Source organism: Borostomias antarcticus, assembly GCF_949987555.1.
Source record: "Borostomias antarcticus genome assembly, chromosome: 13".
Taxonomy (NCBI): Eukaryota; Metazoa; Chordata; class Actinopteri; order Stomiiformes; family Stomiidae; genus Borostomias; species Borostomias antarcticus.
Window position 1 is genome coordinate 541,174 of NC_140246.1, and position 17,500 is coordinate 558,673.

The following is a 17,500-nucleotide window of genomic DNA, read 5'->3' on the forward strand; positions in this document are numbered from 1 at the left end:
GCGCACACATGCACACACACACCTCAAAACATATCACAACACACACACACACACACACATACATACACACTCAAAACACATCACAACACACACACACACACACATACACACTCAAAACACATCACAACAACACATACACACACATCAAAACAAATCACAACACACACAAACATACATCAAAGTACACACACACACACACACACACACACACACACACACCAATGACTGTGCCTCTTGGCCAGTCCAGCTGGTTAAGTATGCAAGAGAGCCTACTGTATGCAGGGTTTTTCCTGGATAGAGGGGTTTCTGGCGCTCCCCAAAGAGATTTTAGCCAGAGCCAACGGAAAATCACCAGTCCATGTTTGGACCACTAGTAACAGAGATAATTAATAGACAGGTTATCAGTATCTTAAACATTTTGACTTCATATCCATTTTGTGTCATGTCGGAAGATTTCCCACGACTGTGAAAAGTGAGCTCAGTCAGAACGACAGTGAAGAATACAGGCCTGTATTTGCTGGTAGGCTATTCGCCATAAAACTGAGGTTCTCCCCCCCAAAAAAATTGTGTGCACATCACCCCCCAAAGAGCCATTCTGAGCCAGGAAAACCCCTGTGTGTGTCAGAGTTGATCTGGTGAGACTCAGGCCAGACCTGAGCATCCATCCACACTGTTTCTCACACAACAGGCAGACGTTTTAAAGGCACACTTCACTCAGTCCATTCCTTAATAGGTTCCTTAACATTTGTGATGATGACGATGATGACGATGATGATGCAGAAACTTCTATACAGCCATCATGTTCTTTTTTTCCATGTTCTTGCGTGGTAGATTTACAGAAAATATTACATTATTTTGAGCAAATGTGCCACTTTTAAAGGCATATTATAAGACGCTTGACTCACTGAGATAACTTTGGTGTAATTCGGAGGCCTGTAGAAGAAATTTAAAATCCAGCGCGAGCCAAGTATATCCATGTAGCCTACAGACGGAGAATAGCCAGTCTGCGCGCTGTGCGCATGCGTGCTGGAGCAAGTGGGGAAGCTTTAATTGTTTCTAAAGACGTTTCTAAAGATCATATTACAGAGGCTAAAAAACACATATTTGAAAACCACAACAAGCCCTCGCTTTGGGGGAAGCACAACTATCGATTCATAAAAACAGATTGATGAAAACAACTGTTTCGCAGCAGAAAATTGATTTTTTAGAAGCTGCATTCTCGGTGCCCCGTCCGCCGCCATTACATGGATATACTTGGCTCGCGCTGGATTTTCTTTAGAAACTTCTTTAGAAACAAATAAAGCTTCCCCACTTGCTCCAGCACGCATGCGCACAGCGCGCAGACTGGCTATTCTCCGTCTGTAGGCTACATGGATATACTGGCTCGCGCTGGATTTTAAATTTCTTCTACAGGCCTCCGAATTACACCAAAGTGATCTCGGTGAGTCAAGCGTCTTATAATATGCCGTAAATAAGGTCCAGGTTGTCGAAAAAGAACATTCTCCTTTAAGGGTGGGAATCTTTTGGAGTCTGTATCGTTTAATATGCATGTCCAAAGGGTTAGATTACACCTGAGGGATCAAATGGTTGCTTATATGGCTATTGCAATATTATACTGTATTCACCTATGCATGTGTGTATGAGTGCAAATGGTCAATATTACTTGTTATTACTGCCTCTGCCTAAACGTTCTGGTACAGACCAAACCCCTTAAACCAAATACCCAGCACCTCCAACAAAATATACGGAAAATATCAGTGATAGTTCATTTTTGTTTCCCATTCTTGCATTTACATGAACTAATTAACATATTAATTATATGGAAATCTAAGGCTTTAGGTGCTGGTCTCTTCGTCTTGGTGTTTATTTACGGGGTTTGCTTATTGCTCTGCACCGGCAGATTAGGATTTGTGTTCTGAGGTCACGCTGACTTTAAATGTGATTCCCGTTTGAGCTTCCCTGTTTATTGTGACTGTCCTGTTCAAGGCTCTTGTATCAGGGGAAGTGTGTGTCTGTGTGTCAGAGAGGGAGAGAGACTGTTTGAGGGAACGTCTTTCTGTGTTACAGTCACCTCTATTTCTTTTTGTTTCTCAGATAACGTTTACCTAAGAAAAGGTAAGCAGTCCTATCAGACTCTCTGACTAACCCTCCTGAACTCACTTCCTGTCCTGTCTGGACTAAACCACCTGACTCACTTCCTGTCCTATCTGGACTAAACCACCTGACTCACTTCCTGTCCTGTCTGGACTAAACCACCTGACTCACTTCCTGTCCTGTCTGGACTAAACCCCCTGACTCACTTCCTGTCCTGTCTGGACTAAACCACCTGACTCACTTCCTGTCCTGTCTGGACTAAACCACCTGACTCACTTCCTGTCCTGTCTGGACCCACCCACGTGACTCACTTCCTGTCCTATCTGGACTAAACCACCTGACTCACTTCCTGTCCTAATAGGACCCACCCACCTGACTCACTTCCTGTCCTAATAGAACTCACCCACGTGACTCACTTCCTGTCCTATTGGGACTAACCCACGTGACTCACTTCCTGCCTGACTGCCTGGCTACTGGCTAGCGCACAGCAGCATAGAGCTAACGTTGTGCCTCTGAGACGCATGTGCGCTTCCTGTTGCCCCTGCCTCCTCTTCCTCCTCCCCTTCCATTCTGTCAACAGGAAGTGACATCAGAATTGACTTCTACTGAGCCGCCTCTTGCTGTGCATGTTCGTTGTCTGTCTGTTTTGATCTCTCTTCTCTTATAGGAGGGTTTAGACGCCGGTTGTGTTGCTCGCCGGCATCGTAGCTACAACACACATGCGCCCACCTCCCCGGTGCCAGGATGTTAGCATGGGGATCCATTACCTCCATGGTTGTTATGGCGGGGTGTTGCCTACCGAGCCAAGCTGCGTTCCCTATTCACCATATGACAAACACTACATAAGCACTAGTGAACAGTGAACGTTTTCCACCACAGCCCCGGTGTGTGCTGCATGTGTTGCTGCCGAGACCTTTTTCGGGTTGTCACACGTTCGGGTCACGTGACGATCACAGGGCTGTCCTCGGAGCCGTGCGGAGCTCATTTGCATAATACATTCTTACTTCCTGCCAGCACCTTCCAGAGAGGAGACTCCAACCTGCCTCTCCGCAGTGCGTGTGTGTGTGTGTGTGTGTGCGTTCGTGTGCGTGCGTGTGCGTGCGTGTGTGTGTGTGCGTGTGTGTGTGTGTGTGCAGAGTGAATCCTGAACAGTCAGGAAGGCTCCTCCTTGTGAGCAGAGAGGATTTGATACCCAAATTACCCAGAACCCCCTCCACACACACCTTCACCACAAGATTTACACAAGCTTGGAGACGTGTGTGTGTGTGCGTGCGCGCGCGTGTGTGTGTGTGAGATCACCACACATGTGATCATCAAAAATTTCATTGGAAACCCCCACTCACTAATGTACACATACAGTATACTACACACACACACACACACACACACACACACACACACACACACACACACACACACACACACACGTACAGGCACCCTCCCCTGGAGGACAGTACATTCTCAGAGCTTAATTGCGTCTGGCACACACACAACGATGAGCTAATTCATATCTCACGCCTCCTCTTGATACAGCCTCATCTCCCCATCTGAACACCTATAAAAACGTTAATGTTTAACATCACCCCCCCCCCCCCCCCCCCGTCCTCCCCCCTCATAAACCAGCCCATGCGTGATTGACCCTATTACAGCAGGGAGGCGTGTGGACACAGTGACACGGTGACACCGCATCTACGGAATCCCTATTCAATCGACGTGATTGCTTGATTCGTGATTTTTATATCGTTGCTCAGTGATTATTCCGCGAAAAGCCAGCTTCCTCCTCCGTTATTGTAGTTTGTAAGATTTGTAATATGTATTTTTTTTTTTAAATAGCACAGGGCAGCGAATGTTAACGAGCTTTTAAAAATCAAACGTAAACATGCCCGATTTAGCCACCAGGCTAATTTGTCCCTTTGCTCTCCTTTAAACAACAGCCCTGGCGAAGTTGGATGAGGAGTCTCTCTGTGTCGCACCCCCGCCACTGACATAATGAATAGACTGTGTGATGACTAATTCAGTCCCATTAGCCCTGATTAGAATCTGTTGCACTGCTGAGTTCAGAGCCAAAAAACAAAGCTAAGCGCTGTAACAAGCAGAATTATTCTTTAATAATCACTTTCATTATCAAGGGGAACCTTGGAATCTGACTGCAGTTCTTCACAATGGGTTCCTGCAGGATATGTAAATGTGTGTTTGTTTTTCTCTCTCTTTTTTGCATGATAGATATTTGCCTGGTCTCTCCTGCTTAGCCAAGCTGAGAGGGGGAGGAGGGAGGGGAGGGGAGAGAGAGAGAGAGAGAGACAACGAGAGAGACACAGACAGAGGAGTCTCCTCAAGGTTAATCATGCAGTTATTGTTGAATGAAAATGAGGCTTTTCCCTCATGATAGTGAGAAGAGATATGATGATGATTATTATTTCCATGCCAACTGCATAAACTGCACTCTTCGAAGGAGAGGGAGGGAGGGAGGGAGGGAGAGAAAGAGAGGGAGAGAGGGAGGGAGGGAGAGGGAGGGAGGGAGAGAAAGAGAGGGAGAGAGGGAGGGAGGGAGAGGAAGAGAGGGAGAGAGGGAGGGAGGGAGGGAGAGGAAGAGAGGGAGGGAGGGAGAGGGAAGGAGGGAGAGGGAGAGAGGGAGGGAGGGAGAGGAAGAGAGGGAGAGAGGGAGAGGAAGAGAGGGAGAGAGGGAGAGGAAGAGAGGGAGGGAGGGAGAGGGAAGGAGGGAAAGGGAGAGAGGGGGAGAGAGGGAGAGGCAGGGAGGGAGAGAGAGGGAGGGAGAGAGGAAGAGAGAGAGAGAGGGAGGGAGAGAGGGAAGAAGGGAGGGAGAGAGAGAGAGGGAGGGAGAGGGAGGGAGGGAGGGAGAGAGAGGGAGGGAGAGAGGAAGAGAGAGAGAGGGAGGGAGAGGGAGAAAGGGAGGGAGAGAGAGGGAGGGAGAGAGGAAGAGAGGGAGGGAGAGGGAGAGGGAGAAAGGGAGGGAGAGAGAGGGAGGGAGAGAGGAAGAGAGAGAGGGAGGGAGAGAGGGAAGGAGGGAGAGAGAGGGAGGGAGGGAGAGAGGAAGAGAGAGGGAGGGAGAGAGGGAAGGAGGGAGAGGGAGGGAGATTGAAGTTCAGAGGTCACAGCCACTGCGTGCTTTCTGCTCTGCTTTGAGTGCTGTTCTAAATGGCTTGATGACTACAGTAATCTAGACAGGATCTGTAAAAATAGTTTATCTATTTTGGTTCGCTAGAGATCAACAGAACGGAAGCACTGCCCTCGCCTGTGTGTGTGTGTGTGTGTGTGTGTGTGTGTGTGTGTGTACAGTGGTTGTAAGGAAATGAAAATAGTGTGACAGGAAAAAACACAATTATTAAAATAGGGCTGAAGACCACGCTTTGGTCCAGAGAGTATTTCACGTTGTTTTGGCGTTTGGAAACACATGGGAGTGAATGCAGCTGGCGGCTCACTATGGCTCATTCACCTCCATGTATTTACAAACGCCAAAACAACGGCAGTGAAAAACAATCAGAGTCTGGTAATGATGAGTTTGTAACCCTGATAGTGTATTCAGCCTGTTATTTTGACTATTTTGGTTCTTGAAGTGGTGTTTTTACAGCGAACTTTTAACATTGAAGTCAACGGGCACTTCCGCATCCCCAATTACGTCAGACTGACCAATATGGCAGCTGAGGTGAATAAGGCGAATAGGACAATTCGACTATTTTGATCCTGGAAAATGTATTAATTGGAGAGAAAGAAGCATGTTAATATTAGGGACGGCCAGGGGCGGACTGGGGAAAGAATTCAGACCAGAAATGTAGCTCCAGTTGGTCCACCGAACAGGCTTTCCGATTGTGAATACTAAACTGTCAGCAAGTTGTTGAGCGGGGGGGGGGGAGTAAAGGCAATTCCGATTGTCGTGCACGTGCGATTTGTTGACGGGGGGGGGGGGGGGGGGGCAACCAGGCCGGCCCACTTGAGGACCGGCCCATCGGCATTCGTCCCGAACGTCCCAATGGCCAGTCCGCCATTGGTGACGGCACATAGCTCGGGAGGGAGAGCAAGACGAGACACTGAAGCCCAAAATCGCTCAGGTGCATCACGGTGGTGTGGTACCCAGTACTGAACACCCAGTACTGAACACCCAGTACTGAACACGCTAACAACGCCCTCAGGTTAGCAGTCAGTCAGTCAGCAGGAGGGCCTAGTTGGCCTCACATTGTTACATACAGTAAACACACGATGACGACAATGACAGATGTAATTGACACAGCAGCCTAGTGCATGGCTAGAGAACAGAACCTCCTCCACCCTGAGCAGCTCCCAATAATGGATGAAACCCAGCAGTACCTCGTTAACCACTTGGCCCTTCTCCTGACGAGGCCGGCCCTCGGAAGGCCCCTCACAACCAACCTGTGCACCTGACCGAGGTTGCTAATATAAAAAACTAAACCTCTACACGTGTAGTCTAGTTGTGACCTGGTCTGCTGTACGGTACAGTAGCTGTTGATATTTCAGCACCTTGGTCAGAAAGACTTCCTCTAAGCTGTAATGGAAAGTACAGCTGACCTCCAGAACGAACACCTCTCTAAGACTTTCATTGATAACAACATCATATTAGCTGTGGTTAGGGCCGGACTGGGTGAATATTTCATGCCGGGAGTCATGTCCAAGTCAGGCCACGAGCCGAGCCGACGCGGTGAGATGGAACACTTTCAGTTTAGTTTTGTTGACAGCGGGGGGGTGCTGCACGATTTGTTGATGGGGGGGGCAGGCCATTCACCGCGTGCCAGGCCAGTTGGCGCGCCAGGCCACCGGGAAAACTCCTGGTGCTCCCGATGGCCAGTCCGCCCCTGGCTGTGGTGTGTGAGACCCCTGCCTCCTCACTACACTGACTGAACATGAACCAGGGGTCTGGACACGCTTCAACAGTAGCAGCTGACCGGTGCTTCTCAGGAGCGGGACATCAGTTGTACCAAGTAGGGGGAGGAGTCACTGGACATCAGTGGGACCAAGTAGGGGGAGGAGTCACTGGACATCAGTGGGACCAAGTAGGGGGAGGAGTCACTGGACATCAGTGGTACCAAGTAGGGGGAGGAGTCACTGGACATCAGTGGTACCAAGTAGGGGGAGGAGTCACTGGACATCAGTGGAACCAAGTAGGGGGAGGAGTCACTGGACATCAGTGGAACCAAGTAGGGGGAGGAGTCACTGGAGCACTCGGCTATTAGAGCCTTTTATTAAGGTGCAGTAGGCTGACAACGTTTCCATCAATCAATCAATCAATCAATCAAGTTGGATTTATATAGCGCCCTTCATGAAACCCAGAGCGCTTTACAGAGTCCAGTATTCATTCAAACAGTCATCCTGGTGGTGGTCAGATACATCTGTAGCCACAGCTGCCCTGGGGCAGACTGACAGAAGCGTGGCTGCCAGCGCCTACGGCCCCTCCGACCACCACCAACATTCATTCACATTCATACGTTTCCATGTCAGTGCATCTTCATCAGGTCAGACTGAGTATGCTCAGCTTCACAGTAGAAGGCTTGAACAGATATCAGATCCACTATTCCATCGTGCCTGCTGTATATATGTAAATAACACCCGACTGAAATCCCACGAGATTTCCAACGGGATTTCCCTGCCAAATACCGCAAAGGTGAAATGCTGCAGCATGTGACATTTCTAACTTCCCACATCTGTACATGGCAACCATTGAAGATGTGGGACACGGTTTTGGCCATTTTTTCATGACCTTGTTATATACTGAGAGGAGCATCGCTGCCTGGATGCCAGATGGAATGATTGAGTTTGGTTGGTTAAAACCTTCAATCTTGGACACATTGGACCTCATTCCTGAACATTTTCTTAAGTGTCTTCTTACGAACTTCGTAAGACCAACCCTAAGAAAGATCCCCGCCGGATTCATGAACGCGTGGAAATGTGTTCCTAAACCGCCAAAGTGTTCTCAGCTGTGCTCCCCTTCTTAAGTTGAATGCACGTTCTCGTACACCTGAATTTGCATACATAAACGCCCTGCCAGCTCCTTACTACAGGGTCGTGTGCACAGAATCCCCAGACAGCGCGGGAAAAGTTGATTGATGTTCAAGGTCACGTGTATATTCGACGTTTTATTCGTCACGCAACATACCAGTAAAATGAGCAGTGAGATGTTTCTCCGCTGGCTCTTATAACGTGCACACTAAGCTTAAGCAAGGTGAAACAAACCAATACAAAATAACAATAGAAAACAAGACGGTATTATGGACAAAATCCAAAATATATAGGCTAGCCTACATGAAAGGGATGGGATGTGCCGAGAGCAGATGATTAAATTGTACAGTTTAGTTAAATGCATGAGTAGGCTACTTGTGGATCCTGATATGCCCCATCTATATTATGTAGGCCCATATGATATATTTTAGTGATGGATATTCACGTTTATTTACAGAATGTACGTGTCCATTCTGAGGACTATGGACTATAAGGTGCTGTTGTGCTGAGTAGTGACTGAGTTTAGTGCTTATTTATTCATTCACTGCCATTTGTGTGCTTTCATTTATTTTAGGACATCACGATGCCTTGTATAATCATGACTATAATGATGATTCATGACTCGTATTTATTATTATTATTCAAGCCAAGGAGGTCTGTAGAATTGATGTGAACACAATCACCTCGGATTTCTCATAAATGCAGCCCTTGCGAACGGGCACACTCCAATCTGGCCTCCCTACGCCTGCATTTCCACGTTCTTAAATCCTGTTCTTAGATAAGAACAAATCCCAGATAAGAAACCGTTCAGGAATGCCAGAATTGTCCCGGGAACTTCGTAAGTGGAGTTAAGAAGACATTTCTTCTTAACTTTTTCTTAAATGCGTTCAGGAATGAGGTACATTGTCCAGACTCTGCTCACCTGACTACAATAACAACACACACTGTTACCACACAGCGACCCAGCTTTGTTGTGTTCTGTTCTGTACGTCATGTTACATGTGGCTTCCTGCCCTAGCGGTCCGGTTTCTCTGTAAATATAGATCACTAGCATTTCTGCTTTGACTCACTGAGCTCTGACTCACTGAGTCTCACCTGGGTCGGTTTGTCTGTTCATTTTCCTTTGAAGAAGACAACTTCCAGATCTGTCACTGGCAAACTCAGGACAACAGCATGTCTGCATCAGTGTGTGTGCGTGTGTGTGTGTGTGTGTGCGCGCGCGTGAGTGTGTGTACGTGTGTGCACGTGTGTGTGTGCGAGTGTGTGCACGTGTGTGTGTATGTGCACGTATGTGTGTGTGTGTGTGTTTGTGCGTGTGTGTGTTTGTGTGTGTGTGTGTGTATGCACGTCTGTGTGTGTGTGTGTGTGTGTGCGCGTGTGTGTGTGTGTGTGTGTGTGTGTGTGTGTGTGTGTAGGGTGGGGGGTGCAGGTAGTCAGTGTGCAGTCGAAGCCAAATCAAAACCCATAGTTACTCAGCATGAATTATACATCACTGCCGCACTGTGGGAACAGGAAGTGGAATAAACAAGCGTGTCTCACGTAGATGAGCAGGGAAGCTGCCGTGTGATTGGCTCTGGAGAGGGCGCACTGGCACACCTGCTGTGTGTGTGTGTGTGTGTGTCTGTGTGTCTGTGTGTGTGAGGCTTTGTTTTGTGTAACCCTCTACATTTCAATTGCTCAATAGTGCTCACTAACATTTATTCTGTATTGTTGTATTATTGAAATGTGTATTTTGGACAGTACTGGGTTTTTAATCTCCACCCTCTCTCTCTCTACCTCTCCCTCCCTCTCTCTTCCCCTCCCTCTCTTTCTATCCCTATCTCTGTCTCTTCCCCTCTCTTCCCTCCCTCCCTCTCTCTCTCTCCCCCTCTCTCTGTTTTGTCTCCTAGCCATTAAGGAGAAGTACAGGGACTGGACAGAGTTCCTCATCCAGGATCTGACAGGCTCTAGGACCGCCCCGGCCACCCTGCTGGAAGGGGTGAGGAGGCGTCTGCTCATATGCATATGCAAAGGAAGGAGTTTTTAGTGTAACTACAGTATGTGCACTCAGTGGCCACTTTATGAAGCACGCGTATCTTTAGCCTCCAGAACGGCCTTCGTGGCGTGGATTCAACAAGGTGCCCTCATGCACACATCGCCAATGTTGTAAACAGCTGTTTTATGAGCATTAGTCGCCTTTATTTCTTTATTTTACAGTTTTTACATGAGCCGTAAAAATGAACAGACAGGTCATCATGGGTATCACGGTTTTAATGAGTTAATTAACAATTAGCTTTGCGTTATGGGCTACTTCGTCCGTTAGTCCCAGGAGGACGATGCTACTGTGCTTCAAGGTGCATCTCCTGTCCTCATCATCATCATCATCATCATCATTCTCAGTCCAGCGTGTCCTCAGAGGAGATCAATAAGATTATAGCTTGATGACTAATTACCCAGCAGGTCCGTACAGTAACCCTGTGTTCCACTAATAAAACTCTGAGTCACAGAGGAAACAAGGCCTGATTCATCCTCTACGCGCGCTACGCTAACGCGGCTGTAGCTCAGTTGGTAGAGCGGGTCGTTCAATGATCGAAGGGTCAGTGGTTCGAATCCCAGCTCCGACTGTCCACATGTCGAAGTGTCCTTGATCAAGACACCTAACCCCAAATTGCTCCCAATGAGCAGGTTAGCACCTTGCATGGCAGCTGCCGCCATTGGTGTGTGAATGTGTGTGTGAATGGGTGAATGACAGGCCATTGTAAAGCGCTTTGAGTGCCGCTAAGGTGGAAAAGCGCTTTATAAGTGTAGTCCGTTTACCATTTACGCTAACGCGGCTGTGAACGCAGGCTCTGCGCTAGTTTTTCGCTACACTCTGAGCGCACGGGTTAGCGCCTTGCGTCAGCGCCCCTATCGGTTCGCATGAAATAGCGCTTTGGCTCGTGTAAATTTACAATTTTGGCACGACGCACGTTGCTACGCAAGGACGTGTCAACGTCACCTCTCTTAGCCTAGCGTAGCTCACGCTAGCGTAGCCTAGAGTAAATAAAAACAGTGTGAATGATAAAAAACAAAATATACAGAGACCAATTACATATGATAATACAGATAAACCACCATATATATATATATAAAAAGCTAAATGGGGGAGGGGGGCAGTAACCACTGTTATTATAATAACTATTTAAACTCATACCTACAAAGGTTTGAGGCCTTGTGGCCTTTCTGTTAGCTTGAACCAGTCTGGCCGTTCTCCTCTGAACATCTCTCATTAACATCTTTCATTAACACCTCTCATCAGCCTCTCTCATTAACATATTCCATTAACATATCTCATTAGCATCTCTCATTGACGCCTCTCATTAACACCTCTCATTAACACATTCCGTTAACATCTCTCATTAACACATCTCATTAACACCCCTCATTAACACCTCTCATTAACATATATCATTAACACCTCTCATTAACACATCTCATTAACACCTCACATTAACACCACACATTAACACCTATCATTAACACCTCTCATTAACATCTCTCATTAACACCTATCATTAACATATGTCATTAACACCTCTCATTTACACCTCTCATTAACACCTCACATTAACACCTCACATTAACACCTCTCATTAACACCTCTCATTAACACCTATCATTAATACCTCTCATTAACATCTCTCATTAACACCTATCATTAACATCTCTCATTAACACCTCTCATTAACACCTCTCATTAACACCTCTCATTAACACCTCTCATTAACAAGTTGTTTTCACTCACAGACCTGCCGCTCAGCGGACATGTTTTGTGTTATCTCACCGTCCTGTAAACTCTAGAGGAACTGTAGTGTGTGAAAACCCCATGAGGGGCTTTTATTCAGTTTGGTGGAACAACTAAACAACTAAACAACTAAACTTCTCCATCTCTACATGGTTTATTTGTTGAGCCACATGATTGACTTGAAAAGGGATTGTCTGTTTGGAGGAACAGGCTGTTTGCGTCACCAAGCAGGTGCTCCTAATAAGTGGTAACTGAGTGGACAGTTCTATATGTGAGGCTAAAACCTGCTTTCACCTACATTCAGACACATTCAGGCTCCAGTGAGGCCTGTCTCTGTGTGTTGAGCTGGGCCTTCATCACGGATCAGACCACTTCTGCTTTTCATAGGGGGGGAAAGCACTCATGTTGAGGGATTGGTATTTACTCTCTCACTCTATGTCCCTCTCTCTCTCTCTCTCTCATTCTGTTTCTTTCTTTCTCTCTCTCCCTCTGTTTCTCTCTCTCCTTCTCTGTTTCTCTCGCTCTTTCTGTCTTTCTCTCTCTCTCCCTCTCTCTGTTTTTCTCTCTCTGTTTCTCTGTTTCTTACTATCCCTCTCTCCCGTTCTCTCTCTCTGTTTCTCTCTCTCTCTCCCTCTCTGCCCCCCCTCTCTCTCTCTGTTTCTCTCTCTCTCTCTCTGTTTCTCTCTCTTTCTCTCTGCCCCCCCTCTCTCTCGCCCTCTCTCTCTCTCTCTGCCCCCCCCTCTCTCCCTCTCTCTCTCTCTGCCCCCCCCCCTCTCTCTCTCTCTCTCTCTCTCTCCCCCCCCCTCTCTCTCTCCCTCTCTCTCTCTCTCTCTCTCTCTCTGCCCCCCCCTCTCTCCCTCTCTCTCTCTCTGCCCCCCCCCTCTCTCTCTCTCTCTCTCTCTCTCTCTCTCTCCCCCCCCCTCTCTCTCTCTCTCTCTCTCTCTCTCCCCCCCCCTCTCTCTCCCCCCCCCTCTCTCTCTCTCTCTCTCTCTCTCCCTCCCTCTCTGCCCCCCCCCCCCTCTCTCTCTCTCTCTCTCTCTCCCCCCCCCTCTCTACCCCCCCCCCCCCCCCCCAGCCTCTGAGGGGTAAGAACACGGTGGACCTCATCGTTGAGGGATCTCTGATGGAGGTGCGCGACCTCTGTGACCCCTGCCTCTACTGGGCCGCCCGCGTGGCCCAGAACGTGGGAGGCAGGCTCCGCCTCCGCTACGTCGGCCTCCGCGACGACGCCCACGACACCTGGCTGTTCTACCTGGACGTGCGGCTCCGCCCGATGGGCTGGGCCCGGGAGAACGGCCTGTCCATGGACCCTCCGGCAGGTGGGGCCCTCGGACCTGGGAAACGTAGTTCTCAAGGGGGGCGGGATTGTAGTTCTGTATGACTGGAGCCAATGTCAACCTGTGTGTGTGTGTGTGTGTGTGTGTGTGTGTGTGTGTGTGTGTGTGAGCATCAGTAACATCAGTTAACCAGAGGGATGTCCCGCTGTATCACTCTGATAGACACCGTACTTCCTCCAAACCCACATCAATCCACTTCCTGTTCATGCCCCTCCCCTTTCTCCATAAACCGGCTTATCCTGTAACAGCAGCTGTCAAAGGATCAGGTCATATTCACTCCTGTAGAGGAAGAGGATTGCTTATTGTGTGTGTGTGTGCGTGCGTGCGTGTGCGTGTGTGTGCGCGCGCGTGTGTGTGTGCGTGTGTGTGCATTGAAACCAGCCATTGTATAACACAACAGCTGTGGTCAGTGTAGCTATGCAAGGTTTACCTCCATCGTTGTACGTGTGTGTTGCCTGCAAAGTTGAGAGTGTGTTTGCGACGGCAGGAGCGTGTGTGTGTGTGTGTGTGTGTGTGTGTGTGTGTGTGCAGTTCTGTGGAAAGAGGGAGGCGTTTTCTCAAGAACCGACACCGTCGTGGCTTCTGTGGAAGCTACAACTCAACATCTCGGTCTATGAGGTCATAGTGCTGAAGCCAACATGACGGAGTCATGGAAACAGCCTCTTCCTGACGTGCGCGTGTGTGTGTGTGTGTGTGTGTGTGTGTGTGTGCGTGCGTGCGTGTGTTAATTTGTGTTTGTGTTGATGGTTGTGATAACCCCACTCTACTGCGTCGTCCTCAGAGCTGCGGGGTCTGGACAGCGCCCCCCAGTGGAGGGAGGAGCTCGAGGCGGCGCAGGCCGAGGCGGAGCAGGGCCCCCTACCCCTAGAGATGTTCAAGGTGAGAGACACACACACACACACACACACACACACATTCAGCTTCTTCTGGGTTGGGTTAATTTTGTGTGTGTTTGTGTGTGTGTGTGTGTGTGTGCAGAAGCGTCATGCCCAACAAACAAACAAACACACAAAAAAAAAAAAAGTGTGTTTTTTTGTTTGTTTGTTGTTACATTTCTGTTATTGTTTGTTTACCATTACATTTTACAATGCGTAGCTATGATTATTTTCTCTACTGAGCTGAATGTATTATTTTAATTATGTCAAAGACCACCTCGAAAAGCCACCATAACCTCTTTCAAAAAGCTAAAAAGATTTGATTTCTTCCAAATAAACACTGGACCTGGAAGCCCCCCCCCCCCCCCTCGCCTCAGATAAACACGTTTTCATGGTCTGCTTGCATACATTTAGATTAAGGTTGTCCTTAACTGATGAACAGGTCCTCCAAATATTAGGCTATTCAGTCGATCAGATTCAATACTTCATACCTCAGTATACAGTATATCATTTCGGACCAATGCCAAGTGAGTAAAAAAAAGTTGATTTGTTTTCCCTTTTGAAAGTCCTTGAAAGAACGCTACCGGTAAGTTTAATTTCACACCACTTGAGTGGCAGCTGGTAGTGTGCTGTGTCCTGATTTTATACTGCAAAAATGCACAAAAAAACACTAAAATTCCACGTGCGCTATGCGCGCTATTAATTATTCATTACTATCTTGTGCCCCCTCGTTTTTTTGGGTTGCATTACGCCCCTGTGTGTGTGCGTGTTCGTTCATGTTTTGAATGCGTTTTGCATTGTGTTGAGTGTGTGTGTGTGTGTGCTGCTTGTACACACACACACACACACTCAACACAATGCTAAACACATACAAAACATGAACGAACACGCACACAAGAAGAAGCTGAATGTGTGTGTGTGTGCGCGTGTTTGTGTGTGTGTGTACAAACAGCACTGTGTAAACTGAACAGGAGGAAGATCTAAGCCTCATCAAGATGTACTTATGCAGACACCTGTGCTCCTCTGCTGGTTCTGCGTGTGTGTGTGTGTGTGTGTGTGTGTGTGTGTGTGTGTGTGTGTGTGTGTGTGTGTGTGTGTGTGTGTGTGTGTGTGTGTGTGTGGTTGTGCATTGGTTCTGCGTAGTGTCTTGGTGGTTTATGGTTAGCTAAACATCTCTATTTCCCACACCCTGCTGTTATCTGGTGTGTGTGTGTGTGTGTGTGTGGTTCATACAGGGACACTGAATGCACACACACACACACACCTTTCACTTTTACAGCATGCTCTCTTAAATGGATAAGGTTGATGTAATGTACTGTAGGTCCCAAGATAAACATTGCTCATTGATTATGCAGGCATAGTATTATCATGGCAGTATTACAGTGTGTTATATATTGTTTCTGTGTGCGTGCGTGCGTGTGTGTGTGTGTGTGTGTGTGTGTGTGTGTGTGTGTGTGTGTGTATGCCCGGTTCCAGGACCACGTGGACTTGTCCAAACACTCCTTCAAGACAGGGATGAAACTGGAGATGCTGTCGCCATGGGAACCTCTCATCGTCTGCCCTGTGTCGGTCACCAAGGTGCGTCAGACGGAACCCCCGCCGTCTCTGCGTAACCAGGGGGCGTGGCCAGCCCACCCTCCTTCCTGGTGTCCTTAAGATGCTTCTGTACATGACGGGTGTCCGTCCAATAGCCTGTCCTTTTAAAATTAAAATTAATCGTGGCAAGTGCCCCCCTCCCCATAAGACAAGTACCCCCCTCCTCATAAGACAAGTACCCCCCTCCCCATAAGGCAAGTACCCCCCTCCCCATAAGACAAGTACCCCCCTCCTCATAAGACAAGTACCCCCCTCCCCATAAGACAAGTACCCCCCTCCCCATAAGGCAAGTGCCCCCCTCCCCATAAGACAAGTACCCCCCTCCCCATAAGACAAGTGCCCCCCTCCCCATAAGACAAGTACCCCCCTCCCCATAAGACAAGTACCCCCCCTCCTCATAAGACAAGTGCCCCCCTCCCCATAAGACAAGTGCCCCCCTCCTCATAAGACAAGTACCCCCCTCCCCATAAGACAAGTGCCCCCCTCCCCATAAGACAAGTGCCCCCCTCCCCATAAGACAAGTGCCCCCCTCCCCATAAGACAAGTGCCCCCCTCCCCATAAGACAAGTGCCCCCCTCCCCATAAGACAAGTGCCCCCCTCCCCATAAGACAAGTGCCCCCCTCCCCATAAGACAAGTGCCCCACTCCCCATAAGACAAGTGCCCCCCTCCCCATAAAACAAGTACCCCCCTCCCCATAAGACAAGTGCCCCCCTCCCCATAAGACAAGTGCCCCCCTCCCCATAAGACAAGTACCCCACTCCTCATAAGACAAGTACCCCCCTCCCCATAAGACAAGTGCCCCCCTCCCCATAAGACAAGTACCCCCCTCCCCATAAGACAAGTACCCCCCTCCCCATAAGACAAGTACCCCCCTCCCCATAAGACAAGTACCCCCCCTCCCCATAAGACAAGTACCCCCCTCCCCATAAGACAAGTACCCCCCTCCCCATAAGACAAGTGCCCCCCTCCCCATAAGACAAGTGCCCCCCTCCCCATAAGACAAGTGCCCCACTCCCCATAAGACAAGTGCCCCCCTCCCCATAAAGCAAGTGCCCCCCTCCCCATAAAGCAAGTGCCCCCCTCCCCATAAAGCAAGTGCCCCCCTCCCCATAAGACAAGTACCCCCCTCCCCATAAGACAAGTACCCCCCTCCCCATAAGACAAGTGCCCCACTCCCCATAAGACAAGTGCCCCCCTCCCCATAAAGCAAGTGCCCCCCTCCCCATAAAGCAAGTGCCCCCCTCCCCATAAAGCAAGTGCCCCCCTCCCCATAAAGCAAGTGCCCCCCTCCCCATAAGACAAGTGCCCCCCTCCCCATAAAGCAAGTGCCCCCCTCCCCATAAGGAACGTGTGCACTAATGCACAGGGGTCAAACTAACACCCCTCGGGGTCAAACTATCACCCCTCGATTTCCTCAGGTGGGGGACGGCCAGAGGACTCGTTGTTTGTAAAACTCAAGTAGAGTTCTGATACTGATACTGTCTCCCTCCAGGTCTTCAACCACCACTACTTCCAGGTCACGCTGGACGACCTCACGCCCGAGGCCACGCCCCTGTCCCAGGTGTGCCATGCCGATTCGCTGGGCATCCTGCCCGTCCAGTGGTGTCTGAAGAACGGGATTGGTCTAGAGAGACCCCGGGGTTTCCAGAGCCAGGATTTCGATTGGGCGGAGTACCTGAAGCAGAGTGGGACAGAGTCCGCCCCCGACGCCTGCTTCCCCGACGTACGACACTCCTCCTCCCTCCTCTTCATCATCCTCCTCTCCATCATCTTCCTCTCCATCATCCTCCTCTTCATCATCCTCCTCTCCATCATCCTCCTCTTCATCATCCTCCTCTCCATCATCCTCCTCTTCATCATCCTCCT

General features: G+C 49.0%; 1 protein-coding gene across 2 annotated transcripts in view; it reads left to right on the plus strand.

The window, feature by feature from the left end:
* sfmbt2 (Scm like with four mbt domains 2) overlaps positions 1–17,500 on the plus strand; it is a 46,774-nt gene that overhangs the window by 17,404 nt on the left and 11,870 nt on the right. Inside the window, exons 5-10 of one of the 2 annotated variants that reach the window (XM_084447620.1) lie at positions 2,095–2,115; positions 9,951–10,039; positions 12,900–13,143; positions 13,943–14,040; positions 15,513–15,614; positions 17,127–17,357. In XM_084447620.1, coding sequence (XP_084303746.1) covers positions 2,095–2,115; positions 9,951–10,039; positions 12,900–13,143; positions 13,943–14,040; positions 15,513–15,614; positions 17,127–17,357 — 785 coding nt within the window. The remainder of the gene's footprint in view (positions 1–2,094; positions 2,116–9,950; positions 10,040–12,899; positions 13,144–13,942; positions 14,041–15,512; positions 15,615–17,126; positions 17,358–17,500) is intronic. The other variant, XM_084447621.1, reaches the window with a different exon arrangement.